At 52.4% G+C, this 19,262-nt stretch overlaps 1 protein-coding gene across 9 annotated transcripts in view; it reads left to right on the forward strand.

Moving 5' to 3' along the window:
- Positions 1-19,262, forward strand: part of DENND1A (DENN domain containing 1A) — a 547,848-nt gene that overhangs the window by 512,444 nt on the left and 16,142 nt on the right. For 5 of the 9 annotated variants that reach the window (XM_028493529.2, XM_028493534.2, XM_028493533.2 and 2 more), the window contains 2 exons: positions 9,291-9,347; positions 15,663-15,751. In XM_028493529.2, the coding sequence (XP_028349330.1) occupies positions 9,291-9,347; positions 15,663-15,751 (146 nt within the window). The remainder of the gene's footprint in view (positions 1-9,290; positions 9,348-15,662; positions 15,752-19,262) is intronic. The other 4 variants (XM_028493531.2, XM_028493536.2, XM_024126556.3 and 1 more) reach the window with 1 other exon arrangement.

The raw sequence follows: 19,262 nt of genomic DNA on the forward strand, positions 1-19,262 counted from the left end.
CAAAAAACTCAGGGGATATTGGGGGGAAGAACTCCCCAGGGAGAGGGGAGCACCCCCATTCTCAAGGGGATAAGATTCAGCATCTTCCTTCTGCCGTTTGTGTATCAGGTCTGATGGAAGGAGTGTGGGCTTCTTTGGGGTCAGACTTACCTGGGTCTGGAGCCTGGTTCGGCCACCTGTTAGCGGTGAGGCCTGGGCGAGTCACTGAGCCATGCAGACTCAGTTTCTTCATCTGCCAAATGGGGATTTTACCTTCTCTGCAGGGTTGTTGGGATCATTAGAGACCTTACTAGTACAGAACCTGGAACATAGCAAGTGCCTCAGAACAGCCCCCCTGCCTCTGTCAGAGGGGGATTCTCTCTCCCAACATCTGGAAGCCCCTCCTGGCATCCCCCACCTCCTGGGAATGTCACCCAGGCACCCTTGATGGCATCCCAGATGGCTGCCCCCATGTAGGTAGCAGTGAAGCCCCCGCCTCCTGTTTCTGTCGGGGCAGAGAATGGCACGCGTCAGCAAGGCTCCCTGCCCCTGCCCAGCCACGGCCCGCATCTGCTGCCTGACCTCGGGCCGCCAATGGGATGCCACCTATTCAGACCGAGCAGCTGCACCTGACTAAAAACAAAGGGCTCCCCTCCCCCGCCCCACTGCTGTCCCCCCCTCCCTCCCCCGCCTCTGTCCCCCAAGCGGCCTGGGGTCACCCGGCCCCCTCGCAGCCTTCCCTCACAGCTGCCTCGCTGCTTTTGTTCAGCATGCGAACTTCCCCATCAGCCGAGCTCCTTGCACGGGAAGTAATCAGGGATCTTGACAAGGCTTCAAACCACAAATGCCACTACAAATTAACCAGCACCGCTACAAAATACTACTCCTGTCAACATCGGGGAAGAATGCACTGCTCTCAGGACCAGGAGCCGTCTCGTCTCTCGGCTCAACTCTCACTCGCCGCAAAGAGTCCTGGGCCCAGCAGAGAGAGTGGCCTCGCCAGGTGACTTGTTGAGGGGGCTGAGTCCCCGGCAGCCCCCCTCCAGAGACGGCGGCGTACAGAGCCGACAGCAGGTGCTACAGCTTTTCTTCGAGGGCCACCTTCAGTCCCCAGCACCCCTGCAGAGGGTCCCTCAGGACGGCGAGTTGCAGGCGCGTGGGAACCTCCCCCCGGAGTCCAACAACCAGCTTCCTAACGTATTGTGTGAATTTGGGCCGGAGGGATTATGGCAGGGCTTCTGTCCAGAGTTTTAGGACTGACTGAGATATACTGGGTAACACCTGGCCCATTGAGGGTGCTCCAGGATGAGGCCCCTCCCAGCCTCCCTTTCCCACGAAGCACCACCTTGTCATCGTGTACGGGCAGGATGGAAACTTCTTCCTCAGCTCTGACGCAGAGGTCCATCCTGTGCAGCGTCTTTCCGTGAGCATCCCTCCCAGATTATAGCCTGGAGCTGAGAGTTAGCTCTGCGGATGCTGCAGGGCCCGAGGACCCCAGGGTCCCCTGTGGGGGCCCAGGGCCTGCCCAGTGCTGTTGGCACAGAGCGAGTGCTACAGGACACCAGCGCTCAGTCTTCTCCAGCATCCTTGCTGACACTCTGAAGCGAAGGCAAGCATTTGATCCTCCCCAACAAGCAGGATCAGCTCTATCAAGTGTGGACGAGAGGATTCAAGATAATGACAGGAGTTGGGGGACAGGCGAGAGCTGTGCCCGAGAGAGCTGGTTGGGCATTTCAAAGGAGACACTCCACACAAATATAGCTTCAATACACTCCTTTTTGGAGGCCTATCAAAAGAAGCCCTCTTTTATTTTCATACCTTGCATAATAGCGGCTCTCCCTTCCCGAGGAGTAGAGGAGCCTTGCTCTCAGCCCAGAGGCCCTTTGTAAAGCCACAGAAAGCTTTGTCTTCCTCTCCCAACCAGGGCCGTTTCATGCACAGGTCAGAGCATTGATGTGGCTACTAGCCAGGAAAATTAACCAGGTGAACTCTTCCCTCGTTAAACAGTAACAGGGTTTAATTGTGAATTTTCTCTTTTACCCTCTCCATTCCTGGAAGCGTATCTGGTTGGGGCACAGAGAAGCCCGCAGCATCTACCCAGCCTCCTCTTTGGGGATGCCAGGGCCTCTTCCAGGTGAGCTACATGGGAGTCTGACAGAAAAGGGACAGTTCAGAACACCATTCAGACCCAAAGGACCTGAGACCCCCTTTGAGGCTGACCTTGGAGGCCACCGTTCTCATGCCTGCAGCTGCCACTGGGCACGCCCCGCCTTCTCTGGCCCTCAGAAAGGGTAACGGCGGGGGCTCTGGCTGCCACCTCAAGCAGGTTGCCTCCCCACCCCAAGCTTTGCATGCATAGACCTCTGCCTTCACTGAAGCTGCTTGATCCCTGTGGCCTCGGGCATCTCCGATCTTCTGCCCCCTTTCCCTCACCACCGGTCCCCGCTTGGGGTCTGGCCTGTCCGCCCACTGACTTTGACATTTCATTTTCTGTGTGGCCTTAGGTAGCGCCTGTTTGCCCTCCCTGAGTCTGCTTTACCAGCCGTGAAAAGGGGAGGCTGATTCTGACCTTAAAGGGATGTTAAAGGGATAGTCCAAGGTGTGTCCTCCATGGGGACTGAGGAAATCCGTGCGCTGGTTCCCAAACAGCCGGCCCCTCCGCACATCCATCGCAGGACTCCTGCCCCAGTGCACAATTAACTTGAGACGATCTCTGCGACCCTCTTCCGAAGGCCTGTCATCCACTGCTTGGTGTGACCCTGGGCAAGTCTTTGCCTCCCTTCATCTGTGAAATGGAATAATGACCCTCATTCCCGGGACAGCAAATGCGCTGGTTAGGCGTTAGAACACAGCCGGCCGCCAGAGCTTTGGTTCTGCCCACCTCGCAGGCTGCCCCCACCTCCACCCCCGCTTCACTCTCTGCCCCACGTCCACGCCTGGCAGTGACGCATTTTCCACCCTGCAGCCCCGTGTAGGGCGCCCGTTCGTTCATGCCACCCAGGTAATTAAGTTGATATTCCAACACGGCTTCCCCTCCTGACCTTTTGGAAACAATGTGTTTTGCTGCATCAACAAATTAACTGCAAATCAGATGCTGTCCTCATAAATGTGGGTTTCATATCCAATGAGCATACTCACCTGGCCCGCACAGCTGACAGATATAAACACCGAGGGTCAGGCAGAGACCGTCAGAGGCCAAAAGAGTTCCTCTCTTCTCTGGGACTTCCATGTCAATCACACTTTGGGGCTTACCCTCTCATGTTCACATCTCCCAGCAGTCACATGCCAGCTGGCGAGTTGACAGCATGGAGGTCTGGGCAGGCCCCCTAGGCCGGAAGGGAGTGTCTGTCCTCAGGAGCCCACCCATCCTCCTGCCATCCATCTTTGACACCAAGGCCTCTGCTGTGTCCCTCCCTGCCTAAATCCCTCCCACTGCGCTCAGGAGGAAACGCACACTTCTTAGGCTGACGGTCAAGGCCTTGTATGATGTGACCCCACCCACCAGCCGTTCCTCCTGGCCTGCCCCATCCTCATATTCACCCTCACTTGGTTTTGTTGGATCACTGGGGTTCCCGTCTCATGCACCTAAATTCCGTACCACCCCCATCGGGTAGAAGAGTCCCTCCTTGGTACCTCCACAGACCTCTTTCCACCTGTATTATAACCCCACCATCAGAGTGGGAGCCCTTTGAGGGCAGGACTGGGTCTTATTCACTGGTGTGCCCCTTGCCTGTACAAAGCATACTGCGTTGTTTGTTGAATGAATCAACACGTGAATCTCCTTTGGAAAGCACTGGAAAGAGATGCTCAAATAAGGAAGGAAGGGGAGGATGTCAGTCATTCTTTCACCAGCCTTTTCTCTAAGGCACAGATCTCTTAACAACACAGTGCAACTTCAGAAGGGATAAGGGTTAGAAAAACCGAATCAGAAAGGATTCCAGATGACTTTGGAAATTTTGGTTGACAAGGATAGCACAATGGACTAAGGATACCTGCTTGTTTTAGTTCCTGCTACTAGCTCTGTGACCTCATACTAGTCACTTAACCTCTCTGGGCCTCCTGTTTCTTGCCTCTATTGCAGGGAAATAACCCTCCTCTAACTTGCCTCACCAGGGAATGAGAGGCTCAAAGGAAAGAAGGGAAGTAGAAATGCTTTGAAAGGAAAACGCATCATGTAAATAGAAGAGATTAGTAAAATCCAGTGCCTTTCAACAGCGCCTTGCTCACAGCACACTCCCTTGAAAAACCAAGGTCCTCACATTCACAGGACTCTTCTGGGAAGACTGGTGGGTTTAAGGGAAGGACAGAGGATCGAATGGTCTCGTTTCATCAGCAGGTTGCCAGACCAGAGCCTCCCACAGCTGTAATGCACTCTTGTAGCACCCTCACACCAGTGCTCGTGACTCAGGAGTTATTTCCATTTTACAGAAGAGTTAACTGAGGCTTAGATTAAATAACCTGCCAAATGGCAGAGCCAGTATTGAACTCAACTAGAAAATGACAGAGCCAAGACATGCACGTGAGTCTTTCCACCCGAAGTATGTTTCTTGGGGTTTTAGCCCAAATGCTCTTTGTACTCTAAGAAAGGTATTTTTCCGTGATGTGGGTCAAATTCCATTAGACCATACACTCCTTAAGGACCGACTGTGTCTTAGTCTCCTGAATCCCCAGGCCCTGGCCTCGGGTAGTTTTTCCATCGCCATGCATGGGAGAGTGAATCTGCTTCCCGACTACACGTCATCTTCAGGAAGGCAGGTGCCAGCGCCCCCATCCCTCCTGCCACAGCTCAGCTCACGAAGTGCCAGGTGAATTGTTGAACAGAACTCTTCTTAGCCAAAGATTGCCAAAGGCTCAGCCTTTTTGAACTCGCTTAGGAATCAGCAGTCAGTGTATCTAGGGTACTGAGGATCACGTGACATGATTTCTCTGCAAAAGTGCCCAGACCTCTTGATTCTCAGCTCCAAGGCTCTTCTGGTTTTACCTCCTCTTCCTCCAGCAGTGGGAGGAGCCCTGGGTTGGCAGTCAGGCGGCCTGGGAGCAGGTCACTTTCCCCCCATCCAGTCTGTCTCCTTGTCCGTGGAAGGATAAGCTCCTGGCACCAGAGCCGTGGGAAGAGACAGACAAGCGCGCGCTGGCCCTGGCCCTCAGGGAGTGCGGTCGGGGGTGGGGACCCCGGCTCACGGAAATGACTTTCACTGTGTCTGGCCGGCTCCGCAGTCGTGTCGGACCTCACTTCACCCTGTTATAACCCCACATTCAGTTACTCCCTGATTCAGCTTCCCCAGCACTGGAGCCACGTTCTAGAAAACGGTATGTTGAGTTGATTCTCCCCTAGCTTCTCTCTTCACCCCCTGCTCCCGCCCAGGTCACCACCACCCCACCCTTATGGGCTGTTCCAACTGTCCCCAGAAGAGAAGATCACAGCTCTCCCCAACCTGTGTCCCCCACTCTCATGCCACCCAGCATATTTGGGAAACTGCAACCACCATGACCCAACAGCCCTACTACTTCCTCCCCTCCAAGAAGCAGAAGCTTCTTAGCAGTGCATCCACTGTGTGCCTTGCCCTGAGGGAGCTGCCGTGATATACCCGGCATCCCTGCAGTGGGCCCTCACGGCCACACTCAGGACATTTGTACCACGTTACCATTTCTTGGTGTCTATAAATTCCCCTGGTTTACTAGCTTCTAGGTTAGGTGTGGTCAAGAGGCTGCTTTCCTCCCACCGTTTATAAATTCAGTTGCAAAAGAACTAGCACTTCCTGATGACAATCAAAGCAAAATAAATTAGTCACAGAATCTAGAGAACTAACATGTGTTGAGTTTCTCCATGTGCCAGGAAGCTTCAGCCAAAAATCTTTGCTGAGCACCTATTTAGCCAGTACCATACTAGATAAACAGAGAAATGCGATGAGTGAGCTGATAATTACAACCTTTGTGCTGTGAATACATGGGGGGCAGAGCACCTGGCCCATGCTCCTCAGGGAAGGGCAGGGAGGGCCTCCTGGGGGAGGCAGTGCTTGAGCCAGACAGTGAAGGACAAATAAGAGGCACCAAGAGTGAGACAAAAAGAGATGCAAGGTGTTTCAAGAACACCTGAGGGACTCCCCTCGTGGCGCAGTGGTTAAGAATCCGCCTGCCAATGCAGGGGACACGGGTTCGAGCCCTGGTCCGGGAAGATCCCCCATGCCGCGGAGCATCTAAGCCCGAGCGCCGCAACTACTGAGCCTGTGCTCTAGAGCCCGCGAGCCACAACTCCTGAGCCCGCGCACCACAACTACTGAAGCCCGCACGCTCTAGGGCTCGCGTGCTGCAACTACTGAAGCCCTTGCGCCTAGAGCCTGTGCTCCGCAACAAGAGAAGCCCGCGCACTGCAACGAAGAGTAGCCCCCGCTCGCCACAACTAGAGAAAGCCCATGCACAGCAACAAAGACCCAACGCAGCCAAAAATAAATAAAATTAAAAAAAAAAACAAAAACACCTGAGCTTTCAGGGAGAGCAAGGGGCTGAGCGGGGCGGGGTTGGTGGGGGAGATACACCAGAGATGAGATTGCAGAGGCTTATGGGTGGGGCCCAGAATCCGGAGGGCTTTGAGCACTTCAGTTAACATTTTCCAGGGGATATTAACAGGTGTTATAGGGGAAGTGAGTCTATATTCAAATAAATGTGGGAAACGGGACTTTTACCAAAAAAAAAAAAAAAAAAGAGTTAATAGTGTTTTGCCTATTCACGGTAGGGTGTTTTATTGCAAGGGTTGGCAGCCTTTGCTGTGCTAACCAGCATTGTGAATCCCCAAATGGAGCAAGACACAGCACTTCCCAGACTTGTCTGTCTGGGGAACCCCCTTTTCTTCTTTCATACAATGCATCTCCCAGGATGGTTTCTCAGAAGACAGCTTGGGAGATGCCAGCCTTCCACTGAGATGCTTTAGGCTAGCAAATGACAATTGGGTGTGTATTTTTTTTTTTTTTTTTTTTTTTTTTTTGGTGGTACGTGGGCCTCTCCCTGCCGTGGCCCCTCCCGCTGCGGAGCACAGGCTCTGGACGCGCAGGCCCAGCGGCCATGGCTCACAGGCCCAGCCGCTCCGCGGCATGTGGGATCCTCCCAGACCGGGACGCGAACCCGGTTCCCCTGCATCGGCAGGCGGACGCGCAACCACTGCGCCACCAGGGAAGCCCGGGTGTGTATTTTTTTAAGTCCAGTCTGGAATAAGCATGGAAGATAGATTGGGAAGGGGAGTGGCTGGAGGCAGGGAAACCTGATAACGGTGATAGTTGCTGGCGTCTACGGGCTAAAGAGCTTGGCGAACATCTTCTCATTGAAACTTCCTAACAGCCCCCTTAGGTAGGTAGTGCCATTACCTGCATTTACAAATGAGGAAAGTAAGGCTTGATGGTTAAATCTTGGGCCACAGGATGAGTGGAGGGACGGGGTTCAGTCTGAGGTTGTCTGACCCCAGAGGTCACCTCCTGAACGCTGCCACCCCCCGCCAGCAGGGACAGAAATGCAGGTCAGAGGGGACTAGTGGTGAGGGCTCTGGGGCTAGAGAAGGAGGTCACCCAGAAGCAGAGTGGCCGAGGACAAGGGAAGCTGAGGGTGATGGGGGAAGTGGGGGTTGTGTGTGAGAGTGGGGGGGTTGGGACGAGGGCAGCAGCCTATGCACTTGTGGGTGGCCATGCTCATCTCGTTGGGTGGCATCCTAACCCCAGATAGCCTCCAACTGAAGAAGGGTCACCGAGCACATGTTGGCCTACACTCCTAATGGCACAGGATCTGGGAAGCCAGACTTTATTTCCGTCCACACATGCTCTCGATGTGCCATGAGGGATCCCAATTCTCCACCAAGTCTGTCGGCCAGTTTTCTCCGTAGGCCACTCTGACAGGCCCTGTGCTGACACCAGGGATCCAGGGATGCCTGAAACATGGCCCCCTCTCCGGGAGTCAGTTGTAGAGAATGAGTTCTGAGGCAAGTTTACTACCTGGAGGACCACTCCAACCAAGTGAAGCTCTGAAGTGCTGTCCACGAGAAACGTAACAGGAGCCACACATGCAAGTCACATATGGAATTCTAAATGTTTTAGTAACTGCATTAAAAAAAGTAAAAAAAAAAAAAAAAAAAACAGATGAGATTAATTTTAATAATATATTTAACTGAGATATCCAAAACATTTTCATTTCAACATACAATCAATATAAAAACTTATTGAGATATTTGACATTCTCTTTTCAAACTAAATCTCTGAAATCCAGCGTGCATTTTACACTCAGAGCGCATCTTAATTTGGACTCGCCACGTGTGGCCATTGGCTCCTGTAGTGGGCGGTGCAGGTCTGGACTTTGTGGCGTACTGATGGACCTCTGTGAACCGCGAGGTTGACGGAGGAACCAACTGGAAGCCTCCCAGGGCTCACCGAGTGTCCGTGACCTTGGTCTAGTGTGGACCTTTACTCTCCTTACTCTGTCTGTCCATCCGCCCCACTGTCCAGGGCATCTAGATGGGCAGGCCATTGACAGAACAAAGCTTGACTTTCGAGATAAAGGGTTTGAGGAGCGAGCTAAGAGGTCTGTGCTCTATTGATTTTTATTCAAGTCCTGAGTTCAAAAGTCAAGCATTTTGTGCAAATTTTATTTGTTCCTCAGACATTTACTGAGCAGATATTTCTTCCCGAGGCACAGGGATGAATCCCTTAAGGAAGTGAACATCTGAAGGAGAATGGGGGGCAGGGAGGGGAAGATACGTGGTGGTAGTGAGCGATAAGTCAGAGCACTGAAGGCAGCATGTGACCTGGGCAAATTCTTGAAGGACGAGTAAAGGTTTGCCAGGCAGATCAGGATGGGGTTGGTCATGCCACCTGCTGGGCAGGCAGGAAGCAGGCCTGAGAGCCTCAGGCCATTCGAGGGTCTGCTGGTGAGCACAGGTCGGGAGGGGTCTGGGTGGAGCATGGCAGAACCCAGGTCTTGGAGGATTTGGAATGCCAGCCCAGGGCCTTGTTGAACTGTGTGTGGCCCCAGGACAGGAGGGGACAGCAGAGGTCTCGAAGCTGGGGTGCGGCAGGGTCACATTGCATTTTAGAAGATCCCCCTTGGCCTGTGTGGAGAATGGCTTAGGAGATCCGGGGGTGGCCCTGTTGGGAGGTGATTACAGTGATCCAGGCTCGAAGTGGAGAGGAGGGCCTCAGACATGGGATGAGCAGGAGGCGTCGAGGATGGCCCTTGGGCTCCCGCTTGGGTGGCTGAATGCTTGGAGCCATGTGTGGAAATGCGTCAGACCATCTCCATGTGTACTGATTCCTTAAGTTTCCACTTTAATGCAGCCACAGAGACTCCATCCCACTCGCCCGCCGCCTCCCAAGATACAGCGCTCGAGGCCCGTGAGTAGCTGGTGGTACTGCCCTCCCGCCTAACACTGCCTGAGCCATCTCCCCGCCTGACTAAACCTCGGGGTTCTGAACTCAGCTGCCTTGCCAAAGAAAACCATGAAGTGGGTTATTCAGCTTCCCTCTGTGTGGCATGTCCCTGGACTTGCATTTTCTGGGCTTCTCTCTCCTTTTTCTGAATCAGTTTGGTGACTCGCAGGTCAGAGCTGTAGGCAGCAGGGTCACTGTGTGGTGTGTTTGCCGTGTGTGCATCGTTCGAGCGCATCTCCTGGGTTGAGCCACGTTGCTAGCCAGTGAGCTTTAAAGCCTGCAGCTGCCTCTTCCTCACAAAGGAAGCAGAAATCTGGCAGCAGGGGTCTGTTCCGCCAGATCTCGGTTTGCAGATGCATTTGATATCCCTTCCTGGGGGAGTGGAGGCTACACCCAGAGAATATTGAACCGGCTCAGATGGAGACCAGGTCGCCTCATCTCCTGGGCCTCACGTGGGGCTCCACCCTCCCAAGCGAAGCTCCAAGTAAAGGCAGAAAAGCAGGATGAGATGTGATAAACCCACCAACATCTGGGATTGGGTGGGCGAGGGAAAGAGACCCATCCGTGTTTTCTCAAGAGAAATACCTTGGGAACATATGGGGTGGGGGTCCCAGGTTTAGCATTGGTGAAGTCCTTTTTCTTGTGGGCTCAGACTTGGGTCATGCTGAGAGGCCTGATAACTTTAGCAGGTTCCCTTAAAGTGGGAAGGAAACTTGCCGGGACCATTGAGTGAGGGCTGTTTACCAAGAGAAGAGTCTCTCTTTCTTATTCAAAGCAGCCACCACTCTTGCAGTCAAGCAAAAGCGGCCCTCAGAGTTCCCCATGAACCCGAGTCCCAGTCCCTCCCGCCCTCCCCACTGCGGTGTCCACATCCATCTTGAAAGGTGTGGCGGCCCAGGGGTGCAGGTGACTAGGCTGAACTGTATCTGTTTCTTTTTTTTTTTAATTTAAGAGTTTATTTGAGCAAAAATTGATTTGAATCAGGCAGCACCAAACCGGAAGTGGTTAGGAGCGCTCTCAAACTGTGTCTGTTTTGAATCCTAGGCGCATGTACCCAGTGTCGGTTGGGTGGCTGCTCGCTGTGCGGATATTGGCAAGTTCTGTGGCACTGTTTCCCTTCCCTTCCCTACCGCATGCGGGAGTTAGAGGGCTGGGGTGGAGGCGGCCGTGACACTGCAGTTCCAACCACGTGTGACAGATCCATCCTGTACCCCAGTCAAACCGTGATCAGCACCGCTGTCGAGGGGCTGGAACGTTTCTGCTCACTGTCATTGGGAGGAAGTCACAAACAGCAAAAAGAAAGCGCTTTGGGGGACAGGAAGCCAACTTCTGGGTCAAAGCTTGTGTGATTTAGTGAGAATTTCAGTACAGTCATTAGCAGCATACCTTTGGAGAGTAGACAGAGCCAGGCTTGAGACCAAAGTTGTGTGAGTCTGGGCAGGTCCTGAAGCTCTCTGAGCCTCTCTCCTCTCTCTCTAATACACCCTCATTTGTGGAGGTTTTTGTGAGCATGATATAGATCACATTTGTAAAGCACCTAGCACAGTGCCTGGCACACAGTAGCAGTTCTTACTCTTCTTAACAGGTTTCTAAATCTTACAGCTTCTAAGGAATGACCCAGTTTCTTAATAACCATCATTCACCTAGGATTTTCATAGTCGGCAGATCATTCTTGGCCACATCAACCCAGCTGAGCCTCACAGTAACTCTATGAAGTAGGCATTGCCTCCACCTGTTTTAGAGATGAGAAAACCGAAGCCCAGTAACTTAACCCAAGTCCCTCAACTACACAAAGGGGTCACCAGACTCTAGAACACATGATCTTTTCAGCATACCAAGCTCCCCGGACCCTTCATCTCCATCTCCACAGAGTACAAAGGACTGGGGCAGAGCCTTCAGGTGAGAAAAAATTCATCACCAGCCAGCTGGGCTTCCTGTGGAATCTCTACGGCAGTGTTAGATCCTGGCAGGCATGCAGAGGTGAAGAGAATTGACATTTACTGAGCACCTTTTATGTGCCTAGACTGTGCTCCTTTGTCCTTACAACAGCCTGGAGGAGGCAGATGCTTCCCCAAATGGCAGCTGAGACCACAGAGATGTTAAGAGGCCACGCTGGCCTTTGGGCCCAGGCCTGCCTCTCTGCCCTGCCTCTCCCCACTCCTCACCAAGCAGCCTCTCCCAAGCCAAAGTCATCCAAAGGGTAGCTCTCAGAAGTCCTTGGAGAGACCTAGGATCCAAGACAGGCAGGGAATCTCTTAGAAAGTGTGATCCGGGGCAGGATTGCTCCCCTTGGAAGAACTCAGGTACTGGAGACAGCTACTGTGGGCTCCACGTTGTGTCACCAGTGTGGGGACTCGTATAGATTGGGGGGCGAGGGGGCTGGAATTCAGCCACATCCGTTGGCGACTGAGGACTTGGGAAGGCAAATATTGCCCTGAGCAAAGCCTGAGCAGCAGCTGCCTCTGCCACCGCCCTGGTGCAGGAGGTGACCAGCCCGGCACACGGGGCTGCACCTCCCTTGGGTTATGAGACTTTGAAGAGGCAGGTACCTAGCAGAACTGATTCCCCTGGGCCTGGAAGTCAGAGAGGCCTGTCCTGGTTTGAATCACAGCTTGGACACTTCTTGACTGTGTGATGTTAGGCCAGATGCACACCTTCTCTGAGCCTTAGTTTCATGATCTGTAGAATGGCTTGCTACACCTACCTGGTGGGGTATGAGGTCATATATGTGTAGCACCTAGCACAGTCCCTGGCAAGAGGTGGGTACACATACCCCAGTTCTGCCAACCCAAATACCTTCTGCCAAGCAGGGTCACTGTGGGACTAATTTGGGAGCTGTAGAAGTTTTGTGCTTTCTCGGCCTTGCATTCCCCAGTGCCCCAGGGTCTGTTCACTCCGAGTGCATTCATGCAAGCATTTCCAATGGGCACCACTACACACTAGGGGTGAACCTGGGGCACATGGGCTATGGAACCCCTCAAGGGCCTCGAAGAAGATGGCCTGACAAGCTCCCATATCAGGAGCCACTGGCCCATAGCCAGGCTTTGCGGGGTCACTTAGCTGCAGACATTCTGGGCAGAGGTGTGGCCATCGGCCCAGGGTAGTGGGAGTATGGGGGCTAGCCATTCAGCCTTTCTGGAAGGAGCCTTGTAGCCTGGCACCTGTGGCTGGAGTTCAGATGTGACCAGAGGATTTAGATTTTCTTTTTAAAAAGAAGAAGAAGAAAAAGCAGAAGAAAGCCTTGCCAGTGTCTGGTGGGCTCAGGGGAGTGGGCCGGGGTGTGCAGGGGAGAGGCAGGCTGTGGTCGGCTGCATGTGAAGCGCTTTATAAGCTCTGTATTTATTATTTCTTGCTCACCATTAAAATCAAATGTACTCGGTGCTTTTGTATTCAATACACATTTAACCCTGCCGACTTAGATTTCTCAGGTTTTAAATCCAGTGGGGAATTGGCTGGTTTCCCAACTTTCCCCTCAAGTCCCCCTTGAACAGAGCTCCAAATCCCTCTTTAGCATTTTCTCCCCCAGCGCTGCTGGGATCCTAGCACTGGTGGGGCCGGTCGTAGTTGTGTGTGCATGTGGTTTCTTCCCTCATCACCAGCCCCCGCCCTTCCTAAGCACCACGGAAAGACGGATGTGATCGCTGAAATATGACAGGCCAGTTGTCTGTATCGTCTTGTGATTCGGGCTTAATTAAACCATTTTGTCTGTGTGTGTATGTGCCTGGTTACGGCTCTAGCTGTACGTCTGCAGGCGTGTGTGTGCGTGTGTGTGTGTGTGTGTGTGTGTGTGTGAGAGAGAGAGAGAGAGAGAGATAGAGAGAGATTTGTGCATGTGCCTTCTCCTCCTGTGTGTGCCTCTGTGAGTGTGTATTTGTGAAACTGGGTATGTTGGTATCTCGAGGCCTGTGCGTGTCTCTGGGTGGTTGTCTGTCCATGAGTATAATTTTGTGTCTGCTTTGTCCACACCAATCAGATGTGTGTGTGACTCTGGGTGTGTCTGCAGCCACGCGGGTGACTGTCTCTGAGTCCGCTGTGCCTTTCTCCCTCCCCCGCTTTGCTGCCTCCCTCCCCCTCCCACCCCCCCTCTTCCTGCTCTGTCTGGTTTATCATCCCTAATGAAGCAGTCTTCTCCATCGATCCTGCTGATTGCCAACCCATTCCTTTTGTTTGTTGGCGCTGAGCCATTCAGCGGCACTCTGACAGCTCAGCTCGTCTAATTAGCTCTGTTGTTCTTTTTCCCCATGTTTCACCACGTTGCAAGTTCAGTTGAAGTTGCCACAAACTTAATCCCCCCATTTCAGCCACAAGTTCACATTCCTAACCTGCCTCTATTGTACAAGGAGCAGCTGTGGGCGAGGACAGGCGAATGGGCCTTAATGTCTGACCTTCCCAAAGCGCCACCCCGGGACCTCCGGGGCAGGGCAGCGCTGCCCTGACTGCACCCTGCCTTTGTGTTGCAAAGTCAGGTGCAAACCAGGTGATCCTGTTTACCAGCTGCAAGAGGAGTCCCGCTCTAGGCCGGGAAACCAGTTCAGGGTTCTCAGGAGTGGGGGACGGATCCATTCGTTTATTCAGCAGCCGGTGACTGGATGTCTGCTTTGTGGCAGGCACTGTTCTAATAACAGTGATCATAATAGCAACATTATTATGCACTTCTTAGGTTCTAAGCAGCAACATCCATTTCTAAAAATCTTGCTGAGGGGTCACTGTAAACCAGGCAGTGAGCACGGTGCTAGGCAAGGGTAGGACCATCATGGATCCATCTTCTAATTGGGAGACACCCACACCCCGTATTCTTTTTGTTACTGATAAGGCCACAGAGAAACAAGGTGAGCGTTTATTGAGCCCCTACTGTGTGCCAGACCCCGCGCCGGCACTTTCCCCGCATCATCTCATTGGATCTTCACAGTAATCCCAGAGCAGACAGCAAGTTTGGTGGAACGCACTTGGCTCTTACCACGTCTCTGATTTGCCAAACCAGGCTGAGATCAGACTGGCCGTTCCACAGGAAAAACTCTGGTTAGTTCAGACGTGTGGAGACGTGAGGGCTTGATGAGACTATTAAAGACTTGTCTCTTACACAGCCAACTTCTGTAATCTGTGTTCCGAAGCCATTGTGTTGTTTCGCCCACCAGTGCTGGGTTGGGGGCTGGTGGGAGGGTGGGTTCAGGGAAGAGGGCGGCAGAGATTGGAGCGAGTATGTGCTCTTCTACCCTGTCTTGCCTGCTAAGCTCAGCGTCCGTGGCATTTCCTGCCGTGGTCCCTCACCTGCAGAGAGAAAGCGGCCCCCGCACTGGGCTGCTCATTCATTCTTATTGGCAACAAAATTCACAGATAGGCTTTCTTCACTTTCTCCAGTCCTTCTCTGGTGTTGTTCAGATGATGGTGCCGGATTTAAAGCCAGGTAATGTTGACTGGACCAAATGAGTATCCTTCTAAGGACGCCTAGAAATTCTTAGCCTAACTCTCATCACGGACTCTGGTGGGAGAAGGGGGTGTCGTTTTATATGATCCCTCAATCTTGGCTTTCAGAGGCCTCAGGTCAGAAAAAAAAAAACACGACCTTGCCGCTGCAGCCTGGTTGTGGACAAGGAAGCTGTGTACTTCACTGTCAATACGCCCACCTCCAGCCCTTGAGCTAGGCCCGCGTGGTGAGTGCAGTGCCCACACAGGCTGTGTGACTTCCAGGCCGAGCCGTGCTCAGGAGGACTGCACAGGGATGCCCAGGGGAGCAGAAAGAGGACTTTTACTGGCTCTCTGCAACTGTTAGTATTTGCTTCTGCCCACTCCCACTTAGAGAGGAAAATAGGCCTCCTGTAATTCAGTCGTGAAAAGAACAAAATAGGCACATGTACCCCAAAAACAAAGTCTGAGTGAAACCTTTTCGTTCTACCAAACTGGTTTCCGGGTTCCAGGAGAAGGCAGGAGGGACTCATCATTAATGAGAGCCTCTTTGTTCCGGGTCCTGCACAGACAGTGTCTCACTGAACCCTCGCGGCAGCCCTGAGAGGAGGCAGGTGGCACCACCCCCGACCTGCAGATGAGGACACCCAGCCCTTCAGAAGAGCCTTTCCCCTTTGAGAAGGCCACAGAATTCCAGCTCACGGGTCGGCTGCAAATTCAACGGCCGTGTCTCCATGATAAGCAGAGCCTTTGAACCTATGCTGTGAAAATTCCTCAGCGTTTGTTTTAGGGCCACTTATCTGCATCTTGAGAATGTTCCTGTATAGCTTTTCCAACTGAGCCCTTCTTGGGGATTTCCCCCTGTGCCCATTCTAGGTGCGCCCTCCCCGGCCACACGTCATTAAGAGACCGAAGAGCAACATCACAGTGGAAGGCCGGAGGACGTCCGTCTCGAGCCCCGAACAGTGAGTACCCTGTTCTCCCCTCCCCTGTGTCTGCAGGAGCCCAGCGGGGCCAGCGCTTTGTGGAGACCATGTGGCAGCCCCGGCCTTTGAAAGGCTTCCCTGGAGCCCCGAGCGGGTGTTTCACAAAGAGGTCAGTCGGGGAACACGGCTTGATCTTCAGTGTCAGTTCTGCTGGCAGTTGTCACAGCAGCAGGAGGCCCAGAGGCCAGGGAGCCGGGCACCCGGGCTGGGTTTTGAGTGGTGACGCCCAAGGGGTACTCAAACAAGCTCGGAAAAAGATTCTAGGCCTTTTCTTATGCTGAAGATAGCTGGTCAGAAGAAGAGAGTTAGGAACCTGGCCGAGGAGGCTACCTATTTAACGCGGGCCACCACCTTCCTAGGCCTGGGCTGCTCCAGGTCTCCAGAGCTCAGATTTATACACAGGACTATCCTCATCCACTGCCCCTCCTCCACCAGTATCTTCGCTCACCTGTGCCTTAGCATTTATTTTATTATGACTTTGCTTTTCTACCTCGCCTTGGGCCCAGAGCTCCACGGGACAGGTGCTGGGTTTTATGCCCAGTACCAAGCATAGGACCCGGCTTAGAATCACTTGCTGGGTAGACATTGGGTAGATGAGGGGAATGACGAGGCAGGTGGACAAGCAGTGGCCAGAGGCTGAGCTGTCTGAATGCGGGAGGCTTAAAGCTGCTCACGGCCCCGACTTCGGAGCCATCTGGAGAAGGTAGCACTGCTTCCATCAGAGGAATGCAGTGCTTCCCTCCGTCCCTAAGGCACACGGCCGGTGGTTTCTGCCCAGACAGCTCAGCAGCTACACACTGGCTTCCAGTGCTGCCTTGAAAAAGTGCATGAAACTATCTTGGTCTGGGGTTGTTGGGGGAACCAAAAAAAAATTGCCCCTGGGACCCTGAGGTCCCTTGGGTGAAGAGGGGAATGCTCCTCGCGTCTGCCTTATTTTCAGAAAAGTTCTCAGGGAAGGAAGTTAAGGGAGACGGGAGACGGCACCTCCTAGCCAGAAAAGGAGCCAAAAGGAAGAAATAATTCCCAAATGTCAGGCTGTGGCCTAGCTCGGGTTGCAGTCCACTTCAGCTCTTCCAGGATTCTCTGGTTTATAGGATGGTATCACTTGAGACTATCACGTTGTTACAGAAGCAGCCTACCTAGACAGCTCTCAAACCTGTGCGTGTCTGTGTGTCTTGGGAGATGCTTGGTGATGCAGAATTTGGAAGTAGGACTCCAGAAGTTGGGTGTAGGTTTAACTTTTGCTGTGCACAATAGGACTATTTCCCTGCCATGGATTATGATTGCCCCCTTGTGGAGGAAATGCTGCATGTCTTCAGAGTGCCTCAGACCCCAAAGATTTCTCCTTAGGGGAATGAAATTAGTCACTTTTCTTCAGAGTCATCTCTTTAAAACCGGACTAAATATTTTAGACACTGTGCTGGGATACAGGGTCATGGTCCTGTAGATATTGAAATGCAAATCCAGAATATCCTTGCTTTGCACCAAAAACACCCTGGACCAACAACACTTCCCATTCTACAGAAAAGCATTACCCATTTTGTGGCCGGGTTCCCGATTAGAGTCCGGACTTCATCACCACATTTATTTACACTGTTGCTTTTCCAGCCCAGTGATAGGGGATTGCTTCGTCAGTATGTGCAATGAGCCAGTGTCTGGTAACCCCATCATTCTGGAGATTACCAGAACTATGTCAGTACCACGTTTTGTGGGGTTTTATGTTTTGGGTTTGTTTTTTTTTTTTGCAGCACACCTTGTTTTAGATTTCTTTTTGGGAAACATTTGGGGTTGAAATGAACCAGTGGGAGCAGCGGTGGCTAGTTTAGTGGGTTGGCAAACTGGCAGTGATAGAAAACAAATGACAGGTTCTCTGCGACCATACGTAACAGTGACCCGGGTCCACCAGGAGATAGGGAGGTATGTTTTAGAACATCATTCCGAGAGTTTCTGTTCACATTTTTTTAATGTGATGGGGGGGTGGGCATGGGGGGCCGGCAGAGCTGTTCTCCCATAATGCCAGTGACATTTCTGGTGCAACCCGGGTGTTTTCCTGCGTCTCTTCCCATGCTGCCTTCCCCCCACCGCCACCCCCCGCTGTGCTCCTCCACTTCCAAATGCCATGTCACAACAGCACTTGGATGTGTTTTTCTCAACTGTCATCAGCTCCAGCTGGCAAGACCAACTTCTTGAAACACAGGAAGCATCCAGCGGAAAATATTTTAATAAAACAGACTCCTCATAAAATATTGTTTTGGGGAGGAAGAAACCAGCCCCACCAATCTGTCAGCATTGTGTCGGGAGACACAAGAAGACAAGCTGGCGGGCAGGAGCCACATCCTAATGGGCCTTTGTTGCTGGTGGTTCAGTGTTGGGCACACGGAATCGGTGCCTGGCCCTTTAATCTGGCCTGGATTTTCTTGAATCACAGATCTTTGTCTCCACTGGGAATATCAAAGTGCATCGGAAACTCAGAGGATTTGGGCGGCAGATAGAGACACAGGATCTTTGAAGTTGAGGGAAGGATTCAGTCCTCCTGACTTCTTGCCCCAACTTTCACTTCCAAAGAAGCACATTAAGTAATTAACTTTGTGGACAGCAAAATGGAGCTGATTAAGAATTAGACAGTCTCCACGGCCTCCTGCAGCAGCTCAGCGTCTGGAGTTCGTCGAGGCCCAGTAGCATCGCCAGCAGCTCTAAGGCCACTCCATCCATTGAGGTCCGTTTTTTGCTTTCTAGCTCACGTCCATTCTTGCATCCATTCATTCAGCAAACATCTTCAAAAACCTACTAGGCGTGAGCTTCTTAGGACTTTTAAAGGAGGCCCCAGAGGGAATCCCAGTGCCGACTTCTTTTGACTTGCATTTTCCCAGAAAGAAATTTTTCCCATGTCAAATTTTCTTCCCCAGTGGAAGGTAGGTGTCCTAGCCCCTCAAAACCATGTGATAGCAATTGGAAGAACAATTTACAAAGACTTCTGGAGAAAACATTCCCTCTGTTTTTCTGTTAACATTAGCTAATTAATATTCAGTGACTACTTCTCCTCAAGAAGTATTAGCTACTGACATTAGTATTCAGAACAGGGCTGATGGTATGCCCCGAGGATCCCCTAGGGTAAGAGTTGGGGTTAGGAGAATCAGACATCCCGGGCTGTGGGTCAGAAGCCAGTTGGCAGTGAGTACGGTGGAGCACCTCATGTGTTCGAGGTCCTCTTAGGAGTCCCTTCCACAGAACAGGAACGCTGGCTCAGAAAATGTATTGACCAGTGTTCCAGGGTCATCCAGTTAGAAAGCGGCATGGCCAGGGCTCCAAGTGCTGCTCAATTTCATTCTCTCCATTGCACTCTGCTGTCCATGGGGGTCCATTGTTCTCCTGGCTTTGCCCAGAGAGACAGATTTGTGTCCTGAGATGACTTGCCCCGCACACCACCTTCCTCTCTGGGAAAAAGGTTCCCTGGGGTTGGGAACCAGAGCTGTTCAGTCTTCTTCCTGCC

Source organism: Physeter macrocephalus, chromosome 9, assembly GCF_002837175.3.
Source record: "Physeter macrocephalus isolate SW-GA chromosome 9, ASM283717v5, whole genome shotgun sequence".
In the NCBI taxonomy this organism is placed as follows: Eukaryota; Metazoa; Chordata; class Mammalia; order Artiodactyla; family Physeteridae; genus Physeter; species Physeter macrocephalus.